At 43.4% G+C, this 23,204-nt stretch overlaps 1 protein-coding gene across 2 annotated transcripts in view; it reads left to right on the top strand.

The window, feature by feature from the left end:
- The window catches only part of ZSWIM8 (zinc finger SWIM-type containing 8), a 2,332,791-nt gene that overhangs the window by 31,622 nt on the left and 2,277,965 nt on the right, over window positions 1–23,204 (top strand). For both annotated transcript variants that reach the window (XM_069240531.1, XM_069240532.1), the window contains exon 2: window positions 16,853–17,006. In XM_069240531.1, the coding sequence (XP_069096632.1) occupies window positions 16,853–17,006 (154 nt within the window). The remainder of the gene's footprint in view (window positions 1–16,852; window positions 17,007–23,204) is intronic.

Below are 23,204 nucleotides of genomic sequence, written 5' to 3' on the forward strand. Positions count from 1 at the left end.
CCCACGTGACTCCTGACTTGCCTTTTAGTTCACGAATAGCATTGCCATTAGGATGGGGGCAAGAACGTATCTCAGTTCATGTGTAAAAACGTACTTTTAATAAATATATTACTAAAGCGTGACCTGATAGTGCACTGCCATATACAGACTGCACATATTCTATTGAAATAGTCACAAACAATTGCAGTTGCACGCAGCTTTACTTTTAAAATTATATAGTGTATAAATAATAATCTTTGGAAATTGGATTTTAGCAAAACTGTTTATCTTTGCACAGCATCAAGTAAAGCCTTCTGATTTTTTTTCTTCCTATTAAACTCTTGTTTTTCATCAAAGAGAAATACAACAAAATGTGCTTTCATACACAATGAAATATAATTTGAAATGTTTGTACAGGTCACCTATTACTTTTTTATATGTTGTGGTTTAGAAAAAAAAACTGACATCCTACAGCCTTTCATTTCACATGATTTGCAGGCAGTTCACTGTACATAATCCTCTACTTTTGTTTCTGTGACTCTAAAATTAATTATACGAAGACATGACTTTTGATCTCTGTCTCTGAGATAAAAACAAGATATAAAGGCATCTTTACAGCTCATTCATTTTGTGAGTGAACACCTGTTCTTTGTCAGCTCTCCACAACCGGCGAGTAGGCCCTGAAAATAGCTCACACTGATAAAATCTGACTCTCCATAGCGAGTGGGTGAGTACATTTTCCAAGGCCTGAAAAGATGGAGAGATAGAAAGGTTGTTTTATGTCTTTGTTTAAGTTAAGTAGGTGTTCTGCTTTGAACATGGTTGTTTATAAATGCATTGTTAAACTAATCCAGCTAGGAGTATCAGATCCCTAAAAAGTGGAAATCCAGAAACAGGTACATTTTAACCTTCACCCGTTGAAAGGAAGAACCATGTGTACATCTTGCAGTATCAAATGATATTTGAATGGTTACGTTCTGGAAGAGAAGTCTTGACTTAAACCCATGTATTACTGATACACTTGATTGAGGTGGAGTTGCAACTTGAAGGCCTTTGCACCAGCTCAGTGCATTTATTGTGGAGCTTCCATTGCAAAATCAGAAGAGAGATTTTCACGTTTACAAATCTGGAAGTTAGATCACAATACGGCAACATCGAGGAATAATTAACAAATTTATGTTCAAATTCACCTAAAGCCTTACTAGTTAATTGTGTTGGTGAGGCAAACATAAACAATGTTTAACTTAGTATTTTATTTTTTTAAAGGCTGACACCTTTAGTGCTCTTTTCTCATACATCATCCTAACTGAATAGCCTCACTTAAACATTCCAACTGACACAGAAGAATTGTACTATAGATGATGGGACAAAGGGACGGAGAAGTACTACACAAATGGAAAGAGAAAAGAGTACAGGGCATGGGAACTAAAGCTTCATTACAACGGTCACCCTATTCTACATGAGGAAAAACAATTCCTGTTATACCTGAACTACTAATTACAACAATCCAGAAATCATGTCATTGTGTAGTCTACCTGACATTTCGGTTTGTATATGTTTCTCTGTTTCTGGCATCAGGAACTGTAGTGTTACCACTTTTTTAAGGTGGCTAGGTCTTCAACCTTCCCTTGAAGGGTACGACATTTGGTTACAAGATCCATGCCCCAGGTGCAACTGTCGTCCAGGATAATTACATTGCGTTTCACTTTTGTTGTTCTCAAAGGCTTAGTGAATACACTTGCTTTTGCCAAACAAGATTCAGGTTTCTCAAACTTCAGCTAGTCTTCCTCCAAGCAAATTGAGATTTTCCTAGCCTTGGTGTCTGAAAGGCTAGATTTTATTAAAGACACGGAGGCGAGTATTATGCAGTCTTTTCTTGCTTTAATTACGAACAGCAGCCAAGCAAGAACTACAGTATCCAGAAACAAAAGAACTACAAAATGACCTCATAGTGTAGTAACCAATGGGATATCACAATGCACTACTAATATCTTAACTGCGAGCAACAAGTCCTCTTTTCTTGATGCGAACTAAAGAGGAGAAGTAACCAAAACAATCACATAGAACATAAAAACCAAAGTCATAAAGTCCATGCAACCATCTCGAAGATGACGGAGACCGAAGGACGACTGGAAGGTATAGTCGATGTCGCACAAATCCAAGCTTGGTAAGAGACGTTGGTGTGTATCACGCTGAGCCAACACCGGAAGAGGGAGTTGGTACTGAAAGAGAGAAACAGGGCGGGTTAAATCGTGGTGGGATAATACTCGCCTCCGTGTCTTTAATAAAATCTAGCCTTTCAGACACCAAGGCTAGGAAAATCTCAATTTTATTACAAGACCGGAGGCTCCTATTATGCATGTTCAAAGCATTGCAATCACAGAAACTGAGACATGAGAAATCGGTTTACAATTAAAAGTTCTAAACGTATTTTCATTCGACCAGTCTGCAGATCTGAGAATATCCTGTAAAGAGGAACCTGCCCAAAAAGCACGAGAGGCCATAGCCCCCCTGGCCGAATGGGCACCAAAGGCACTAATATCAATGCCAGCAAGGGACATAACCCATTTAACCCAACGAGCCAGGGTAGGGGAAGACACAGGAAGGTGAGGTTTCTGAAAGGAAATAAGTAGTTGGGATGAAGAGGACGATCTCAAATCTGCAGTACGGGTTACATAAGTTTTTAAGCAATTTGCAACACATATATTGGGTTGAGAGGGAAAATATGGATAATTAATACTAGACAAGTTAGTTTTCGTACGTTTTTTGATCTGAAACGAAACACCAAGGGGAGAAAAGAAAAAGGAAGTAACATCCAGTGCTCTAACATCTGAGATCCGCTTGATAGAAACTAAACATAAAAGCATGGTTAACTTAGCCGAAAGCTGTTTGAGAGATAATAATTCATTATCAGGCCACGAGGTAAGAAAACGCAACACCAGAGTAACATCCCACATAACATTATATTTAGGAGACGGTGTATTAACGTATCTTACTCCCTTTAACAATTGACAGACCAGGGGATGCTCTCCAACTGGCCTACCATCAACTCTTTGATGTTCCGCAGAAATGGCAGATCTATACAAATTAATAGTGCGATAAGCCTTACCTTGAGAAGCCAAAGAAGCCAAAAAATTTATAATTAATACTACATTCGCTGAAAAGGGATCTGAATTCCTGTCCAGGCACCAGCTGCACCAAAGGGACCAAGCTGACTTATAGGCCCTGGAAGTTCCCGGGGCTCTGGCCTGCTGGATAAATTTAACAGCGTCCTCCGAAATTCCTGGGACTCCCCAGGACGACCCGAAACTTTCCAAGCTATGAGGAACAGGGATCCGTCGAGAATCAACTGATGTTGAAGGCCCTGAGGATTCAAGAGGAGATCGGGAAATTGGGGCAGCCAAAGAGGCGGAGCGATCGCCAGCTCTAATAGAGTCGGATACCACGGTTGGGTCTGCCAGAAAGGAGTTACAATCACCAGAATAGACCGTTGCCTGCGCACCTGAGCGAGGACTCTGGGGATGAGAAGGAAAGGGGGAAAAGCATATAGAAGGGAAGTCGGCCAAATCTGAAGAAAGGCATCTGTGGCCAGGGCTTGTGGATCTGGCCTCCAACTGAAATATGAAGGAAGGTGAGAATTGAGGCGAGAAGCAAACAGATCTATAGACATTTCTCCAAAGACAAAAGAAAGGTGACTGAACACTGAAGGGTGCAGTTGCCAATCGCTGGAATCGTGAAGGTGTCTGGAATACCAATCCGCTACTGTATTGAATCTGCCTGGCAGGAAAACCGCCTTGACTGAAATCCGACGAGGCAGACAATATTCCCAAAGATGTTTTGCCAGAGAGGAGAGTATCTTTGACCTGGTACCTCCTAGGTGATTGATGTATCTGACCGCGGACAAATTGTCCATCCTGAGAAGGATGGTGCAACTTACCCTGTTCTTTGCAAAAGTGCGGATGGCAAAGGAACCTGCAAGCATCTCTAAACTGTTGATGTGCAAGAAGGACTCCTTCAGAGACCATGCGCCCCCAGTCGAGAACTGACCACATCTCGCGCCCCAACCCGTCCGACTTGCATCGGATTCTAATACAAGATCTGGGGCGGCAGAGAAGATAGTTCTGCCGTTCCAGGCATCTAGATGGGTTAGCCACCACTGAAGCTCTTCTTTGGATTCGGCATCTAAGACCAAGGGATCCGAATAAGCGAGACCCTTGTGAAGATGACGTATTTTGAGCCGTTGCAGGGCTCGATAATGTAAAGGACCTGGGAAGATTGCCTGAATGGAAGAAGCTAACAGACCTACCAGGCGTGCCAGATTTCTGAGAGAGATCTGCGGAAGGGAAAGGGAGTGGCGAATCTCCTTCTTGATCAATGAAACCTTGTGTTGCGGGAGCTGCAACACCGATAGAGTGGTATCTATTCGAAAACCGAGAAACTCCAAAGATTGAGTCGGAACTAAAACCGACTTTTGCACATTGATGAGAAAACCTAAATCGCGAAGGAGGTTTAGACACAGTTGAAGATGATCTAGAAGTAGATTTTTGTCCTGTGCCATCAAAAGGAAGTCGTCCAAATAGAGAATTAAACGCACCCCGTGAGACCGGAGAAAGGCTGCGACGGGTTTGAGAATCTTGGTGAAACACCAAGGAGCGGAAGAAAGGCCGAAGGGAAGAACTCGAAAGTGGTAAAAAGAGTCCTGCCATTGGAATTGAAGAAACTTCCTGTGTGAATGATGAATTGGGACTGTGAGATAGGCGTCTTGCAGATCCAGTCTGACTAGCCAATCTCGGTGAAGCAGAATGTCCCTGAGATGGAGAATAGTCTCCATCTTGAAGTGACGATAGATTATAAAATTGTTGAAAGCCTTGAGATTCAACACCAGACGAAATTTGTGATTCTTCTTCTGAACTAGAAAGATGGTGCTGAGGAAGCCCGAAGAGTCGAATTGAACAGGCTCTATTGCGCACTTGGCCAGGAGAGATTGGATTTCGACGCGCAAAAGCTTGTTTTGCTCTTGGGAAAAAACTAGGGGTATAGGGACGCGACTCTGAACTGGCATCTGATAGAATTCTAACTGGTACCCTTGAACAGATTGAATCACCCAGGGATCTGAGGTGAGAGAACGCCATGAATCGAGACACAGAGCTAATCTGCCCCCTACAGGAGGAAGGCCAGAAGCGGAAATACTTACCGGAGGTTTGGTCTCCCCTGCTGGAGTAACCTCTGGACCGGTAGCCTCTTGAACGACGGGGATAGAACTTCGCTTTGTATCCTGAATAGGATTCAGGTTGAGATTGCTGGTTGAAGGAGTCTCTGTTGGAATATTGATTCCTGATGGAGCGGCCGGCAAAGCGACTCCTGCCTTTGCCGGCCCTGGCAAAAACCCGAGACGAAAAAAATTTCTTCATCGAAAGCTGGGCCTTATCCAGAGAGGCAAAGGTGGACACATATTTGCCCAAATCTTTAATAAAAGAATCTCCAAATAACAGGCCTTTGGCCAAAGGACCCTCATCTTTTGAGGCCAGAGAAGTTAATTTGGGATCGATCTTTAAAAGCAGACTCTTCCTCCTTTCAATCGAAAGTTGAGTGTTGGCGTTCCCCAGCATACAAATAGCACGTTGCGCCCAGTTTGAAAGGACCTCCGGATCAATAGGGTTACTATCCATTTTTGCTTCTTCCGCCAAATCAAAAATTCTGGTGAGAGGGCCCACCAAATCAAGAAGCTTGTCCTGGCAACCCGACCAGGCTCTATCCACGCCCTTTTTGGGATCCTTGCCGAATTTTGAGAAGAACATCAGCATGTTAGGATCAATTACCGGAGTTGCTGTTATATTATCCGGAAGAGAGGGACGAGGACACTCTGACTTGAGTTTATTACGAGCGGCCTTATCCAGAGGGTGACGTAAAAAGAAAGAAACATAATCCGCCACATGCTCTGATGGGTACCACTCCTTTGAATTTGGATGGACCATGAAGGAGGGATCAAATAAGGGTTCACCAGCATGGTCGACTAAATCGTGAGACACTAGGTGTACGTCACCACCGTCAGGAGGAGAAATTCTACGCCTTTTCTCCAGAGGCCCATAAGAAACTGGATCTTCTGATCCGTCCACATCGCCCTCATGGCTGGAAACATTATCATCGTCATCCGTGTCTCTTAACTGCGAAATATATAAAGGAGAAGGAGGGGGACCCGATTTATAGACCTCTCGGGTGGAAGGACCAGAGGAAACGCCTTTGGACGTCATTGGGAGAGTGGTCGCACGTTTCCTGCTCTTATTAAGAGGCAATTTGGAAGAAGACATCATCTTTGAAACCGAGGCTTCAAAATTTTTGGTAACCTCAGACATGGAAACTGAGACTGCCTGCTGTACAGAGTCCCTTATGAAGGATTTCAAACTCTCCTGAAACACCTGGGAATCCTCTTCCCCAGCCATAATGTAAAAACACACTGGTCACCGAAGGGTTAATTTTCTGAGGAAAAAGAAAAAGGAGTGTCTGAAGGGGCGGGACCGAGCCAAGGGAGGCGGTTCAATGCAGTCGAAGTCGACTGACAGACGAGGGCAGGAGTTGAGAATGCCAAACGAGGCAAAGTGAGCCAATTATGCTCAAATAGCAAGCAAACCCGGTCGGAAATAAAGACGCGACGCGAGTATCAGCTGACAAGGTATGCCGGCCCAAAGAATGTGAGGAATGCTACGCGTGCGCTGAAAGGAATGCGACGCGCTCGAGCGCGCGTCCTCAACGGCCGAAGACGGCCGTTGAGAGACGCTGTGTCGGAAGGACAGAAAAAAGGACGCGCGTTCCCTTATAATAACCGCGCGCTAAACACACAAGTTTCACATGCAATGGTAATATAGAAAAGCACAATAAACAACCGAGCAAGTAATGTAGGTACTTATCTTGACTGCGAGCAGCAAGAAAAGAGGACTTGTTGCTCGCAGTTAAGATATTAGTAGTGCATTGTGATATCCCATTGGTTACTACACTATGAGGTCATTTTGTAGTTCTTTTGTTTCTGGATACTGTAGTTCTTGCTTGGCTGCTGTTCGTAATTAAAGCAAGAAAAGACTGCATAATAGGAGCCTCCGGTCTTGTAATAAAATTTAGGGTTTTCACACTATATTTGGTATCATGTGTTTACTTCTTTGAATTTGTGTTGATGTAGCTGCTCTCAGTTTCCTTTAGCCTTCCTGCAAACCCATATTAGATCTTCTCCATTTAGCCATTTAGGAGTCAATGGGTGCCACAGGGCCTGCCCTTGTGAGAGACAGAAGGGGGAAAAGTCCAGGAACAGAGTTGGGCGTGGTGTGGTATGACAATATCATACTCTAAAGAGAGCTTTCTACATAGTTTTCAACATAGTATTCAGTTTGTTTTTTCAATTAATCAGTTATCCTATGGGATAAAATACTTCAGTTTTAAGAAGAGGTATGGACATTTTCTAAAAGAAATACTTCAACTTCCTCTGATAAGAACTGCACTCCATTGTCTATTATTAGGGTGCCTGGTACCTCTCCTGACAAGAATTTGTCGCTAAGGAAGTTTACAAGTGTCTTAGTACTAACATTGTTACAAGCAATTTTAGCCAGAAGACACCTAAAAAAAATGTTGACTTAAGAAATTGGCAGTATCCCACCTGAATCTGGTCCATTGGTGTACATAGGAATGGTATTTTTTATGCCTTCATAGGTGGTTTGGCAAACCTGATCCAATTTGAATTGTGTTTCTTTTTTTTTTTTTATAGGGACATGAGAGGACTTGCTTGGTCAGCATATTTTTACATGTATTTTGACTGGCCTAAGAATGATTTACTTTCATCCTTGTTAGTTGATGGAATGGCTTTCTCAAAGGCCTCAGTGAAATCGATTTTTGGTTTAATGCCATCCTTAGGATTAGTATGGCCCAGGTAGTCAACTGACCCCAGTCCTATTAAGCATTTCTCCATTTTGATGGTGAGAGCAGCTTTCGTAAGCTAATTGTTTTTGTTGCCACACCTGAAACATCTCAGTTTATGTGTATCGAAAGCGTTCCTTACTGTCAGACAGCTGCAACTTCTTTACCCTCTATATTGCCTCACATTTTTTTACGCTCTCCAATTTCCTTCACAGTATTGTTATTTTAATGTCATGCATACATACTATTGTATAATCAACACTTTTTGCTATTTCATTGGCTTTGCACAGATTGGAGGTACGTTCAATTAGCTATTTTTTGTATCCAAGCGTTATTACAACATCGAATTCACTAGTCTCACATAGATTACTAAACTCACATATACTAGACAATCCATGTGTGTTAAAGAGTACAGATATTTTTCTAATGAACCTGAAAAATGTCAAGCTGACTGACTATTTAAAGCTACTAGGTTAGTATGCATTATCTGTGCTGTTGTAAACGCTCAACTGATCGTTTTCCTCTGCTCTGCTAATTTCATAACTGTTGCAACGTACCCACAAGCTAACTGTGTGCCGGCAGCCATTAGATACATATTTGCTGTTACTTTTTCCATTATATTAAAAGTTCACCTCATACAGCATATGTTTAGGCATTGATCTGCAGTTATGCAATGTAGATTCATGTAAGGTATGTGACGTAGTAAATAGAGCCACTATGCCCAGCCCACAGTCCACATGTTGTTCCCTCAGGACTACAGATGGTGATTTTTAATATATTAAACAAAATTACACTGTTCCAAAAAATGTATAGGAGAAAACATCGCCAGGCACTCCTATATGCAGGAGCTAAAACCCTCACACATCTTATTAGATGTCATGCTTCAACATAGGGTAGCTCCTCGTCAGACTGCCGCTGCAATATCTAACAGGCCCGCAAGGGGGCTCTTTGCCGGAGATCTTTACTAATAGTTTGTACCACGTGTGTACCACGATGAAAAGCACGTAGGAGTCGACTCAAACCTACTGCCAAAGTCCAAGAAAAAACAGGAGAGAAGAGACAAAAGTTAAAATTGTCTCAGGAACCTCCAACCCCTAGTTTATTGAATGTGGCAGAATCTTGGACAAGATTAAAAAACTGAGTAGAGTAAACAGGAAATAATGTACCACACTCTACTGAAAACAAGGTAGAAGAAACTTGCTTCCACCAGGAAAGGTCAACATACTCTGGGAAGGATCGAAAAATACAGAACAAGGGTACTGGAAAAATCATAGTATTCACATATACATACGTTAGTCCGTCCGGAGACCTACCTGGGGCAGCGTTTCCGAAGAATGTAAAACCAAACGCGGCTCCCGGTTAAATGAACAGATTAGCGTGGAGGGCGCCCAATCAGTGGCGAGCCTCTAAAGAACGAGGCTATACTCGTAGTAGGGTGGTAAAAAATAGTTAAAGGACTAAGTAATCCTAGTTGAGGGGAATGGTTGAAACCAACGACGGACTATCGTCGTAACACCAGGGACATTGAGATAAATACTGAGGCCAAGTATTCAATGTAAATGAAAACAGCATCTAAAATGCGAACATGGCCTAATAAATGTGGTCTATGGAGATAAGCACTAATGTAAGGAAAAATCCAAAGACAAGATCTCTGATGCGGTATATGCTAATCAGAAAAAATGAAGAAAAACAGACATCCCTCAATGGGGTCCAGGAAAAAAGGGACCAAAAATGATGTCACATATTCAGTCCAAAGCAGATATACGTTTGAGGAAAGAAGTCCCAGCACAAGTAAATTATGTCAAAAAAAGTAAAGGATAGACAATCTGGTGAAAAAAAGAGAAAGTGTCATGGCCAAAAGTATATAAGGCACTCACCGGGTAGAGGAAAAGGTCAACCATGGTATATCATTATTTAAACCATGGACATGCGTCCCCAATTTAAAGACCCAACGTTGCTCTATTTCTGAGAGGGAATTAGAGGAACAGTTTGGAGTGTCAAGGACAACCTACCGTATATCGTCCGGGGTATGGTTCATATCTAAATAGTGGGCACTTAATTAGGTGGTTAGACGTCTGTATCTAATGTTACTACAATGTTCATTAATCCTGACCTTTACAGGCCTCGTCATTCCAATATACCATAAATCACATGGGCATGTGATCATGTAAATGAAGTTCCGGCTGTTGCAGTTCCCATGTTTCAGAAGATGCCAAGTGCCAATGGGGTCCAAGTCTAAGGCATCAACATTTTTGGTGAATCTGCATACATTACTACTGCCACAAGGATAATGGCCGACTACGGGTGGAAGTTGCCACAATGTAGTTGTAAGTCGTGAGAAGTTGTAATAGGACACATATGAACTATTAGGTCCTTAATATTAGCAGATCTTTTAAAGGCATAAAGGGCTTTGGGTATAGAGACACTCAGTTTACAGGCATGTAGCAATACACAAATCTTTCCGGGGGGATTCCTGTACCTCATCGCGTTTCACCATGTAGGCCTGGGTCTCCCAAAACGGAACCCATAATCTGCCATCTATTGTACCATTCACAGGCACACATACATCCAGTGCATGCATCTAATACACACACCTTTCACAGATCCTTTATGTTTTGTACCACTGACCAGCATGCATAGACCCAGCTCATGCATTCAACAGGCACGCAGTACAGAGTTGTCCCTTTATTGCACACTAGCCAGGCACATATATGCCCAGGGCAGATACACCACTCCTGCGATACGCAGCACTCAACATCAAACCGATGTAGGCCAATGGGTCAGTTACGCACGTTGCCGAGGAACTTGGAATAAGTGAGCTTATAGCCCCCACCTCCGTGACACATGGTTAAATGGACCTGTTCACTCCTACTGATCACTACACGGTGTGCTTCCACCACTGCTCCTGTGCTGCTCAACCCTTGGTGAAGGCAGCAGCATTTGACCACTATGAGGGTAGCGCTTTGGACTCTCCTCCTGGTCTAACAAGACCACAATCTGTGAGACAAGCATATGTCATGGCTCCCACGCATGATCCATGTTTGCCTATGACAACAAAAATCAGCATTAGGGAACCAGACACTTGTACAGTTGTGGCAATCAGGACATGGGTGCATGTGGAGGATTTTCTGTTTCAACATCATGTAATAATGAACTAAAGGTAATGACTCTCACTGGAGCTGCGCACTGGAATACTAGAGGAGATTTAAGATGAAGACCAGAGAAGATGATGAATACAACATAACAGATTTAGGGGTCCTTGTTTGAAAGCTATTGCTTATGTATTTTAAGTGCATTCCGATATTTTTTAATTCTGAGATTTTATTGAGTTGATGGTTAGGGGTATTTTGTGAGGACAAATGAATGTCCACTGTATCAGCTTGCTGCACAATTGGGTAATGATTATAGTTTAACATGATGATATGTTGGATGAGCTTCTCATTGTAGTAACTTGTGTGTGCCCAATACAAATTGTTTAAATTGATGGGACTGTTTCCTATGAGTAAGTAATGTAACCTTTTGGAGTCTGCATCTCGAGGTCTGGGCTTAGTATGGGATCACAGTATTGGATGGAGAAAGGCTGAGTTTTACAGGGAAAAATATGAATCTAATGGATTATAAATAAAGGAGCATGTCCAAATGTTTTTCTTTCTTCATTGCAAGACCTCCTGTTTTTAATGGGTAATATCGCAGGCGTCAGGCAGTAGAAAATCAGTTGTAAATGGTATAGTGTAAGTATAAGTTATCTCTGTTATTAGCAGGATGTCTGTGCTGTGCGAGAGGATTAGATCAGCATTTTCAGGGCAGTCATCGGTGTTGCAGTAGTCTGGTGAATACACGATGGAGAAAATAGGAACAAGTGATGATTTGAACGACAGTTCATGGTATGCTTTGACATTTGTAAAGCACTTTTTTCGAAGCTCAGGAGAGTGCAGTGGAGGTTTTAAAATGTTATAACTGTAAGCACAGTAATCCCAATACCACATGTCCAGTACAAACAAGAGGAAAGAGTTATAACATTAACATAAGACATTAGACTATAAATCTCAGGTCATTTAGAGGCATGTATTTATTACTAGACAGGGGATTTGGAGGAAACTAAATGAAGAGGAAATGTTGACCAGAAAAGCAATTGGTAGTAGAAGAAAGTTTTATTCAGTAGTGTTTTAACAGCAGTTTGTTTCCTACGACTGGTGACACTAGTGCAGCCAGCACAGTGGTCTTAGGTGGGTGATTGATATTCTATCAAGATTATGTTGCAGGTCTTGTTCGTGAAGGTAGTCCACTTGAAAATAACCATTGCTGAGTGCTTTGTCCAATCAACCCAGAGTGTTGGCTCCATCAGTAGGCTAAAGTATAGCATTTATGAGCAAGAGCTTTGGTAGAGACGTTATCATCGACCTTCAGGTCCTGCTTCGCTTTGTTAGAGAGCAGGCTTCATGACTGGCAGCTGTAAACTAGGTCAAGATGAACAAAGACACACCCTACTCGAAAGAGTGCAGTGGTTCTATTGAAGTTGATTCAAGGAAATGGCCACTCTGATAGTGCAACCTTGTGCTGAGTCAGAGGGCAGCTGTTCACTTTCATGGATCCGATTGTGAGGGCGCCAACTGTTGATTATTTTGCAGATCATATCACCTCAGTTTCCAATGTGCTAAAGAGATTTTGAAAAATTGTTCAGTCTTTTTTTTGCTCCCAGTGCCTGTCCACATATCACCCCTTCTGCAGAGCTTTGTGAAAGTCTTTCCCTTTTATTTCAGGATGAGATTGAAAAACCTTATAATGCCTTTATTAAAGATGAAACTCACCTTGTTGGCATTGAGGTCTCCTTGATGAGTGACAGAGCTACTGGCCCAGTTTCATATTCTTCTGAGAGTATATCATTAGAAGCGTTGGCCCAGGCCATTTTGGAATGGCTTTCCCTTAAATTCATGTCCCCCTAAAATCTTAGCCAAGGCTATTCATATTTTAAATCCAGTCATAAATGACTTACTTAACTATCCATTGCAATGGGCCTCAGTACCTAAGGGCTGGAAACATGCACAACTGGTTCCATTACTGAAAAAGCCATCAGCTGACCCTTAGGTCTTGGCGAATTTTAGACCTATTTCCTTTCTCCCATAATCTTCTAAAATGCTGGAGAAAATGGTGAATAAACAGAATTATTGTTATCTTGAGCCCAAAAATCTTTTGCATAGTTCTCAATCTTGGTTCATACCTTTCCCTAGAAGGAATTAGCTCTGCTAGAAGTTTCAGAATGTATAAAGTTGAGTTTCGATCAGGGCCATGCAGCTGCACTGGTATTTTTTTTTTAGATCTCTCGGCTGCATGTGGCACTGTTTCACATCAGACAGTGTCTAGTGAATAGAAGCATTTGCGGGTCTGTCCTGTCATGGCTAAAGTCTTTTTTATCTGGCCAGTATCATTTCGTCCACTTGCCTCCTATATATCTTCACCCATGTTACTGAAACAATGTGTCAAGCATGGCTCAACCCTTAGCTTTACGCTGTTCAGTAGCTATATGGCACCTTTAGCAGAGTTCATTCAAGGCATTTGGATTCAAGGTGGTGTCATGCGCAGATTACAGGCAGCTTCTGTTCTCTTTTTCTTAAATTAATACTGAACTACAGCATTTGCTTCAGTCTTGCCTTGTGACAGTAGTTAACTGGATGAAGAGCAGCTGCCTAAAACTCAGCTCGGCTAAAACAGAAGTAGTGCTCTTTCGCTGTTTCCTCTTAATCTTGCTTAGTGCATGGTGGCCTTTGGAATTTGCCTCCTTCCCCCCTCATTCCTTTGGAGGTTAAGAACTTTGGGTCAAATTTGACAAAGAGCTGTCTTTTGCTCCACAGGTAAAGGCAGTCACAGGGGGCTGTTTTTCCCGTTTAAAAAGCTTTGAAAAATTTCCAAGGGTAGTTCCTGAATCCACAGGAAAACCCTTGTTCACTCTTTAATTACCTTGCATTTGGAGTATGCCAACATTTTATATTTGTTTTTTCCAGGCTACCTCTAGAGGCGTTTGCAACTGATACAGAACGTTCCTGCTAGGCTCTTAGTAGGTATTCCCAGACTGAAATTCATCTAAGAACACCTGATAAATTTACACTGGCTTCCAGTGAGACTAAGTGTTCACTTTCAATGCCTTCCAACTACCTTTAGAGGAGTTCATAACAGAGGCCCACTTTGTTTGAGAGACAGAATTCAAGCATGCTATCTGTGCTAGAGGATCTCTCAGATCCTCTAGTCATTCATTACGGTTAGTCCCAACAGTAATACGTTCTCGTCTGGAGGACTGATCTTTCTCCTTCTGGGCCCTTAAACTCTGAACCACCCTTCTACTTGAAATTCGTATGTCCCACAATGAAGAGATTGTTAAAAAACAGTGGACAATCTGGTTATTTCAGTCGTGGTAATTAGCCCTGTATCTGTCTGTAGCGCTGGGACGTCTGCTAGATAGCTGTGCATTCTGTACATTAATCATTTATTCATACAGAGAGGACCGACTGGAAACACATAGAAGGTGCTGCGTCTTCTAAACCTTGGTTGTACAGACCGACAGAGAACTGAACAGTGGTCTTACCCTTGACTTGGAAAAGGTCTTTCACCAGGTGTGCTGGGACTTTCAAGTTGGACCTTGGCAGTGTGAACTGAGGGCGCTCTGCTTTACCATAACAAGAAGCATAAGATAGGATGCCTCTTTCTGCTGTTCTATTTTCCTTTGTGCTCGAACCCCTGGCCCATTGTTATTTTAGTTACTTGCATCAAAGGCATTAAGTTGGGAGGAGATATAGTAGAAATAAATATACTCACCAGTGATATTCTGATTGAAGTGCAAGTCCCTTAGTTCTTGATAGTGGGCAGTCCTGGTTGAGCTCTGAGAACCCCGTTGAGTCTTGCGGTTCAAGTTAAATCTATATGAATTTAAGTATCTCAGTGTCATACTTTAATCCAGAAGCATGGAGTTCCCTGATATGGGAGCAAGGGACGCCAACTTCTCATGAGGTTGGTTACAATAAAGTTGACTAGTAGGAAACACTAACCGATGTCTTGGTTGAGGCGCATAGCTGCTTTTGAAATGTCCATCATGTCCTGGATGTTGAACATATTTTAAGTGATGTGTGGGTTTAAAGGAAGTAGCTGATAAGAGTCCATACTTCATTTAGCAGGGAAAGAGAGCAAGGCTCGGCCAAAGACAATTAATTCTACACCCCATAGAAAAAGGGCTTACGCAGAACAATATCACCAGGCCTGTTGTGAGATGGGAAAAAACTGCTGCATGGTTGACCACACTGAGTGGGAGTCTGGCCTGGCAAGTACCATGGTTTTCTTGGAGGGCATAAATCTCCCAAGTTATACATCTTCCCAGTTTCAAGGGTGATGCTGAAGATCTGTGGCCGTCTGGGCGGATGGGAGGGGGATGACCACACATCATTTTCCCTTCAGCCCTTTGTGGGGCAATACTGACTTTACTTAAGCCCTTGATTGAACAGCCTTTACTGTGTGGAGTTGAGCAGGGTCCTGGACTTTGAGAAGGATGTCTTGGGAGGGACAGGAAAAGTCCTTTAAGGGGGGGTGAGGAAAAGAGACTCCACTCTTTGCAGCTCCACCTTTAGGTGCGTAATCTGCAGGCAAAGGACTGTGTGACAAGGCGGCTCGTCTACTGAGTGAAACGATTAGTGAGCCAGATAGGCTGGAAGCACATTGTCCCTCGATATATCCACATCTTCATTGTCCGCATAGGAGAATAGAAACTTCCATTCCACTTAGCTTGAGGAAAGATACCAAGAATGCAATTAGACTGGGGGCCAGTGGGGATTTAATATATAGATGCTACTGATTCGATACTGATGACAAAAAATACTATTACGTTTCTATTTATTTAAAATGCCCCGTCCTCTCTAATGCATTAATTCCTAGATGTGCATATGAAAAGTATTAAGTGTGCAAGCGCCTCGCTTGCACATTGTAGCTTTCCATTCTAAAATTGTTCCAAAAATGAGGCAAATGATACTCCATATGGCTGTTTCATTTACTCGTTGTTTATTGAATGAGCAATGTGATGCTAAAACGGTCAGTACTTCTGTCCTTGCATTTTAGTTAATTGCTGAGAAAACTAGATTCATAGTGATTTGTTGCAATACGATTCTCAAGAATACGATATTTCTTTTTATAAATCTTTCCAAAAACCTGAAGAGCCACACAACATTATGAGTGACTGTTTAATTTACTTTAGATGGGGATGGAAAAACAAGATTTCCTAGCATACTGCCTTATCTTCCCTGGTAACGTAAGATAAAGTGCACTCAGGGAGAATAAGAGCACAATTTTGGCTTTTTACATATAAGCACATATCAAGTGAAGAGTTTTGCATTGACTGGAAATGAAGGGAAATTAATTTTGAAAACATTACAACAATCTATAACATATCAATTTTGTAACAGTTTTTGACAAAAGTTACGAGTACAAGAATATGTTTCATTAAAAAGAAATGTTTCAAGCTTTTTTTCTTTACTATATTTGCTGCTTAAGAGAAATGTACCAAGGCGATTTTACTCACAGTTGGTTCGATTTTTCACATTTGAGAAGTAAAGAATGTTTTATTTTGTTAATTTCCTGGTGTGTAAACGCAGCAAAACCACTGCGGGATCACTTTACCACATTTATGTACCCCTGCATAAAACAAGTTTGAACCACATCCTGCATCCACCATTTATCTTACCATGCAAACAGCAACAACGACACAACATTTCTTTACTATCTGCACTGATTAAAAGCCGTATGTAACATATGTTCATATAGCTGTACTCTTTGTGTCTCAAATACTAGCTTGATTGGTCGAAGTCAAGACAGTGCACCCCTGTTAATTCTCACACCCTTTAAATAATGGAAATAGCAAGTTCTTTTTTTTATGCTTATTGTCACTTTTATTTTGTCTTTCATTCATTTTCTTGTATTTTTTTTCCTTCGACTGTTTAAGATGGGTTGGTGATTCCATTGGTTGAACTGTCTGCAAAGCAAGTGGCATTTCACATTCCATTCGAGGTTGTGGAAAAGGTCTATCCCCCAGTTCCAGAACAATTGCAACTTCGCATTGCTTTTTGGAGTTTCCCAGAGAATGAGGAGGACATCAGGTAAAACACACACCCACACCCCACACACAGACATATATATGCTTATGGTGTGCTTTTTAATTGTCTTTATTTCATGTTAGTTACCTCGTCTCTTTCTCTGTGGTATTTTTTGCATAAAAAAACTTGATCTCCATTTATCCCTTACTTGCCCCCTTTCCTCCATGAAATTTTAGAGACGAGTCATTACACTGCTTGGTGTACAGAGATTTGAAGTAAGGGTATGCTCTGTTTGTAGCCACCAGTTCCTCTGAAAGATATCTTTATGTATCCTCTGTGTACTTGTTTTATTTACCAAAATTAACATTTCAAATCAATGTATTTTACCCAGCGGAAGTGATGTTACCTAAATCAACGAGGGCTTGTTTGTTAACATAGTATGAACTGCTGCAGTCTTTGTAAGGTATAGTAGCTTTTAATTGACGAAAACTCATACATAACCATATTGTGCCCTCAAAAAGGAAATGTACATATTTACAGAGTGTATACAGTTGGGAAAGATTTCTTCAACCCTATTTTAAATTCTTCTCTGGCGTTTGACATCACTGTCTGGTGGCAAGAGATCAAATGCAAAGGGCTTAAATAAAATTATTTACATCATGGACACAGCTTCCAATGCATCGAGACGCCCGGAGCAGGGCTCCCCTCCGCCCCTTCCTCCACCTGCCCCTCTTGAACCATCTCACAGAATGAGTTCTCTACTATGTGCCATGATTCCTTTTCTGACTGTGTGATCTACGTGTCCCCATTCTCTCCTGTCTGTGTTATCGCCTCCAGCATATCGACCCACAACCTGCAATCTTCCTCCACCTTTTCATCTGTCCTCACTTCCTGCATACGTCATTCTTCAGTATTCACCCATTCTTCTGTCTCTCATCTATCGATTCAGCATGGGGCCCACTGGAGATAACCATTTTATAGCCAGCATTTGCTTCACAAGCACCAATCCCAGTAATGCCATCCTATAATGCATTTGTCTATTTTTGGGACATGCAATAAAAGTTCAAGAGACAGTGTCTCGTAGTGTACTCAAGTGTTATATGAGTGGCTCTCCGAAGTGTGTGCACCACCACTCCCCAATATACATATAAGTGCGGGCAATGAGATATCAGATGTGTAAAATCTGCCCACTGGAGTCAAAATTCAAGGGTTTTTTCAAACCAATCCGGATATATTAGTTTCAATCTTGCTGGCGAGAGGTATGCCATGTGTAGGACATAGAAATATGCTCGCTTGAAGCGGGCTTTGCTAAAGACTCCCCTGACCAGCTCATACGTCCCCTCCCTTTCCTTGTCCATCAAAGATTTCACTATGTCTTCCTCTCTACAGTGTCTTGGGAAGGGCTTTTGTCTTTGTTTGTCCTGTTTGAGGCCCACGTATAGTCAGGAAATCCTGTGTCTGGGAGAGAGCATATCCAGTACCACCTCCACCGTGTGGGACACCTGTGGTGTATGTGGGAAATCTGTCTAGGTTTCTCTGACTGTTTGTGTTAATTTGGCAAATTGTAGGAACCTCTCTGGGCCTATTGCAAAATATTCTTGAGCTTCCTGAAATGTAATGCAACAATCTCCTGAATATAGTTCTCCTAGTGTATCACACCCTCCCTCTCTGCACCGGGCCAAGTTAATGTTTGCTGTTGATATCTATAAAGGGCCTAAGTCACAATATCGTAGCTGACGAGAGAAAGGGGGCCTGTGCAGCACCACCTCAAAAGTCCTCTCGTATGCCCTCACTGCCAATCTAACCACGTGTGGGCTCTGCTTATCTAGTCGTAGACCTGTCAATAAACAGACTGGCAAATGTTCTACTCTAGGAGCGCCCACCAGCATTTGCTTTTCCCAATGATTACCCTCTGTGCACCAGCTGGCAGCATAGTGCAGCTGTGCTGCTAGATAATATATCTCCAGGTCTGTATTCCTAGCCCTCCTGCATCCAAATCTCTCTTCAAGACATGGAGTCCCACTCTTCTTCTCTTGACTGCTCAGACCAAAGCGATCAAAAGACTATCTAGCTGCTTAAAAGTGTTCCGTGTTATCTCTCATTGTGCATTTTGCAGTTCGTACAGGCACCGAGGCAAACCAGAATTTTTGTAAGTGCTGTTCTACCCACGACAATAGCAGGAGTTGATTCCAAAAAGCCATCAAACCCTACCTGCGTAGGATCACCCACCCCATGTTATAGATAGTGGAACCTGTCCGTTTCCCTTCTCGGCCCTAGTGCTGGTAGCAATTCTCTGACCTATCAGCCAAACCGAACAGCGGAAAGGCCAGTGACTTGTCAGGGTTCACCTTCAAGCTGGAAATCTGTTCAAACCTTCCCAGCTTGTTAGCATCCACAGCCCCGCCATCTCAGACCGCTGTAAATACAGGAACACATCATCAATGTAGAGTGAGACCGTATGCATCCAGGCTCCAATCTGGAGCCCCCACTCTCTCAATGTGACTCGTAAATGCTTCGCCAAAGGCTCAATGGGCAGCGCAAATAGGAGAAGTGAGGGGTGTAGCCCTGCCCGGGTACCCTTCTTAATGTCCCATTCCTCCAAGATATTATGACTTTATCTGACCTGAGCCAATGGCCCATTGTATAGCAACCTTACCCACCCTAAGAAGTTTGGGCCAAATTCTAGTTTGTTTAAAACTGCCTGCATATAGTCCCAGCTTACCATATCCTATGCCTTTTCTGTGTCCAAAGCTCCCAATGCCATATCTACTGCAGTATTCTTAAAAGAATGCATAATTTTGTGTAAGCTCTCAAATGTTTATAAGGGTGCTTCTGGTTGGGGATAAACCCACATTGATCATCGTGCACCAAGGAGGCAATCACTTCTTTCAGTCTGTTAGTCTGGAACTTAGCTAACAATTTCACATCAGTGTTCATCATAGACAGCGGTTGATAGGATCTCAGCTGTGCAAGATCCTGATACTTTTTTGGAATTATCACTATGGACTGCAAGAGTTCCACCCTACTCCTAGCCACTCTGAACACCTCCAACACTTTGTCCATCAGCTTCCCCATTTAAGCATAGTAAAATTCAGAGTGCAATCTGTCTGAACCGGATGCCTTACCCAGAGGCATATCTTTCATAACCTTGATCAGTTATTCCCTCGTAAGATAATTTTCTGGGTTCGCTAATTGTTCCTTTGTAATCCTGGGCAGCTGCAGTGTGCATAGAAATCCTCTATCATCTCGGGTGGAGGCTTTTCTGTGCCACAATACAGGATAGTCAGATAGCGCCAGAACCCTGTAACGTCGCAGGTATGTATGGACTCCATATTGCATACTGTAGTCATGTGGACCCGCACATTCCAGGATACTAAGCATGTTTCCCCGGCCATATGTCAGGAGTAAGCAAAGAGAATTAAACCTGCCCATCCATGTGTGTGGGGTCCTCCCAGTCCAGAGTTCCCTGTCTCTACACACCTCCCATGCCGTGCCCCTGTGCCCTGCGTAATTCAGTAGTGCCCATCTCATTATACATGCAACATGAACTGTCCCAACAAACCACCACCCACACCACCTCTTCCGCCTCCTTCAAGTGTATGATGTTTCCCAATGTCATCTGCTCCTGAGTGCCTCTTTAAACTTTCGCTTCTCTGTATAGCATCCGCCTCTCCCGACACCAAAGCAAGCAGCAGCTAATTGGTGGAAACTTATCACTAACGACAGCAGCTAACAACATGCCAGTAGTACTGGGTCCTGAGTGTGAAGCTTAGGTACTTCTTAGGTATTGTGTGGCACTTGGAAGAAAAAGTTAAACCAGTTTTAAACAAAATGTAGTAAGAATAGGAGTTGTCTACCCCACCCCTTCTCCCTCCTGCCAACATCACATGTCCCCCACTGTAGTATATTCTGCTGTTGTTACGTAGGTATTCTAAAGGCGACAGGCCACTCGTCACCATACAGTACAAAAGTACAGCTATGTCATCCTGCATATAGCTGGGACCTAGGTAGCCCAATACTGCCCAGCTAGGCCAGTTTCCTTGCAATCATTCCAGCCTCCTTTTATTCAGCAGGAGTCTAAGCTCCGGTATCCGGGCTCTCTGTCCCTTATGCATGGTCTATATCAACGATGTCCAGTGTGCCATCTGGTTACACTGTAATTCGGTAGCTGTCACTATGCTGTGTACTGCTCTATTGTAGTCACTCATCTAACCGGCTGAAAAAGTAGGCGTGACCCCCATGCATCACCTTGAACTGAGCTGAAAAAAAGAGCATATATTTAACATTCAAATTATGCAGCTTCTGCTTCACCAATAGGTAGGATCATCTTTGCTCTAGCACCCTTCTTGTGTAGTCCGGGAAAAGTTCTGATGGTATGTCCCTTGATCCAAGGATCTCCATGATCTCCACACTGTCCTTGTAATTGAGTAGTTTTGTGATGATTGCTCCCAGGGGTGCCCCAGAGGGGAGCGAGCAACCAGTGCCCGATGAGCTCTCTCTATCACAAAGAATGCTGATAAGTCCTGGGCCCATGACATCTGTAAGCTATTTCTCTAAGAAGGCCTCTGGCCAGTCCTTCCTGCTGCTTTGGGGATCCTAGGAAGTGGAGGTTACACCTCCCTGCTCTGCCTTCTGCATCCTTCCCCTAGGTGCCCAGATACTGTATCTTCTCTTCCAACTTACGGACCATACTCTGACATCTCGCAGTTCCCTTGCTAGGCTCTCCACATTTTCTTCTTTTACTAGGGAGCATTCTTAAACTTTCTGCAAATCTCTTTGCAGCAGTTTAGCCCGTATCGAGATGGAGTCCATTTTGTGTTCCAGGGTGTCCCTTGAACTTTCAATGGCTGCCAGGATCTGGGCACCGGAAGGCTACAGTGTTGCCAGCTGCACCTGGCCACTCGCCATTTGGTCTGCCCAGTATTTCCTTTAGCAGCACCTGTAAACTGATTGATACTGGTCTGCTGTGACTGCGGTGCGCTCTTATTGCACCCCATGGCTACCTGCGTCGTATCAATCTCGCCAGCAGCACTGTGAGGGAAGGAGATGGAGGACCTATTGTGTGCACCCCTTTTGGTTTTGGCCCTCACTGCAGTATGGCTGAAGGCTATATGTGACTATTAAAGCTACTGTAGTGTGCTCACTGCATATTGTGACCCCTCCTGGCCAGTTGTAGTCAATCCTTTGCTACCAGATGGCCACACAGGCTCTCTGGTCATATAATGTGTGGGCCCCTGCCAAGTGATGCTGCTGGGGCATGCAGGGGGAGAGGCCCACTCTAACCAACCGTCTATGGGTGAGCCGCAGTTTTATCTTGAGGCCGCAGTGTTCCACCAAGCACAGTCTTAGTGCATCAAGGACCTCCATGGATATCAAATCTCCCCTTTGCATGCTTGCTAGTGGACTATAATGAGCTGTTGCAGGTATTCGTGCAATATCCAATAGCACCTTCTGACCAGGCTCAGTTCTGTCTGCAGTGCCAGGCAGCCACTCGTGGGTTTCACAGTCCCAGATTGTGTAGGCCCCATCAGAGGATTGTGTTGGGTGACTTGGGTGGAAGGGGTATGCTCCATACAGTTGTCTGTTGGGCGCAGTTGTACCCCAGGGTGACAGGATCCCCAAACGCTGCATCTCCGTGTCTCAGCCAAGCCGCCCAAGAGCTAGACATCACCCTCAGGGCACGCAGGCCACTCTACACTGCTGCTGCACACTTAGACCAATCTCCAGCTTGGTCCTGCGGTGTCACGTTCCTCTGCTCAGTTGCTTCCCGCTATGCCCGCCCCTCTGAGTAGCTAAAGGCCACAGTGCTCTGCTCCCACATAAATCTGCCCCATTGTATGTTGTGGGGCTCCAGGCATAGCTCAGCTTAGTGCCCCATGCTGGCTGCCATCTTGATTATGCGGGGGCTCGTGTCTCCTCTCAATCTTTCACCCGTCTTCCCCCTCAGCATTGCACCGCCAACAGCCCCTGTGTTCCCCCTCAACCACCCAGTGCCACCCAAGTGCAGCTGGGGCTCAGGATGCTGATGGATGACAAGGGGGGCTGCGGAGCCCTCCCTTAGAACTTGCTGCTGGCCATCTTGCTTGGCCACGCCCCATGTTGTACAAAATGTGGGTAGCAAGGTGTTGGACCTGGACCTTTTTGCAGGGTTATCCCCAAACTTTTTGCCTTCTTCCTCCTATTTTTTCTGACCAGTTTTTGCTGGCTTTAGGACTCTGGCCATTTTACCACTTTACCATTGCTAACCAGTGCTAAAGTGTA

Source organism: Pleurodeles waltl, chromosome 6, assembly GCF_031143425.1.
Source record: "Pleurodeles waltl isolate 20211129_DDA chromosome 6, aPleWal1.hap1.20221129, whole genome shotgun sequence".
Classification (NCBI taxonomy): domain Eukaryota; kingdom Metazoa; phylum Chordata; class Amphibia; order Caudata; family Salamandridae; genus Pleurodeles; species Pleurodeles waltl.